Source organism: Atta cephalotes (genome assembly GCF_000143395.1).
Source record: "Atta cephalotes unplaced genomic scaffold scaffold00027, whole genome shotgun sequence".
Taxonomy (NCBI): Eukaryota; Metazoa; Arthropoda; class Insecta; order Hymenoptera; family Formicidae; genus Atta; species Atta cephalotes.
In genome coordinates this window covers 2,031,656-2,033,248 of record NW_012130091.1, presented here as the reverse complement: position 1 = coordinate 2,033,248, position 1,593 = coordinate 2,031,656, and the positions used below count along the sequence as shown (strand labels likewise).

Here is a 1,593-nt window from a genome sequence, read left to right as displayed (position 1 = left end):
TAGAGCGACTTAACCATCAACCTGTCGAATAATATATAAACGCAATTTCTCCCGTTGTGTGTATGTACATAAGCGGCGATAGCGGCCGCTATTAATCATGATACTTGACGTAAACATCGTTATGTACAAAAGATATATCGTTACGGGGGCCAACGTCGCCCCGTAAACATAGTCCGTTTACTTCGATTGCCCCAATGGAGTCGTCATACCGGTGCGGTGGTTAGATGCCGTTATAGCGTTTCCTAAGCAAGCCTACGAGCCGGCATGCTCGACTGGCCACGACGACTTTCACTGACGATCGTCACCCGACGATCATATGTGCAATGATCGCAAGGTTGACGCCAAGTGACGTAGTCCGAAATTCACGCGAGCGATGTAAGTACACACGTAGATACATATGTGACGCACAGCCGGATTCTCCACAATATCCGGATGAGTCACACGCGTCACGAAGCCGGGTTTCTCCTAGGTCGATAGGCCGATCCGCGGTGCTCAGTCACGATCGACGCAATTTTCTTTCGTGCGTCCTCGTGTTGATTTATATGTGTCTACATTTTCATGGGAACTGGGCACCGTTCTCTCGCACCGTTCCGTTCACTCGTAGTATCCAGGACGAGAGCGGAACGACTTGCGATCCGCGTCACGAATACGCCAGATCGCTTAATCGCGCGAGTCCCAAGAGCGACGCTCAGTACCAGATCGTCGATCTTTAAGGATGGTCTCAGATGGGTGTCGGCAGGACCGTGAAGTCCTGCAGGGCAGTCTTCACCGTCTCATAAATCGGCCGATTGCTCTCGTCAGCGCAGTAGCCGTCGGCGGTGCACAGAGTCTGCAACTTCGTCAGGTAACTATCGAAGTTCTCATGGCCTATTTTCTCTTGCGGTCCGCCCGGGGCGTTCGGTATTCGCACTTGCTCCAGCAGAGTGATCATGTTGTCGCGTAGTGACTGATAGTACTCGGTCAAATTATTATTACGTTGAGTTATCGTTGTCGTTTCCTGCAAAAAGAAATGACAGGGTGCTTTTGTTAGTCTAGGTGCGCAAGATGTCTGTGAAAATATATTATTCTAGAGCCACTAGCTACTTTCTAAAGCCATCACAGAAAGTATGTTCCGACTTATGCATGAAGCACATGATTTTATTGTTCTTTTCTTTATTATTTGGTGAATAGCAACAACAAATGATGCATCATGCGCTTCATGCGTAACTCGGTACATACCCATCATAGAACTGATAAATTATTCTGCTAGGAAAATTTAAAATGAAATATTCTCAAATTCTTTTTAATATGCGAAATAATTCAGTAAACAAGCTAACGTTACTTGTCGTTATTTTAACACATTTTGAACAGTGCCTATTTCTTCGAGTCTTTCTATTTGCTTTTATTGTACTTTTAAGTTAGGAAATTTAAAGAAAATTTTTGTAACTTTAATTTGTTTGCTGGAAGATTGATCAACTACCGATTAGTTCACTAATACCAGCATACGGTTATAAATAAAAAAAATTAGTTAATTTAGTTACTATTAATATATTATTTTATATATATATATATATATATATATATATATGTGTGTGTGTGTGTGTGTGTGTGTGT

General features: G+C 42.9%; 1 protein-coding gene across 1 annotated transcript in view; it reads right to left on the bottom strand.

The window, feature by feature from the left end:
• Positions 1-721: 721 nt before the first annotated feature.
• The window catches only part of LOC105620586 (mucin-12), a 53,324-nt gene continuing 52,452 nt past the window's right edge, over positions 722-1,593 (bottom strand). The window contains exon 14 of the mRNA XM_012202075.1: positions 722-997. Coding sequence (XP_012057465.1) covers positions 722-997 — 276 coding nt within the window. The remainder of the gene's footprint in view (positions 998-1,593) is intronic.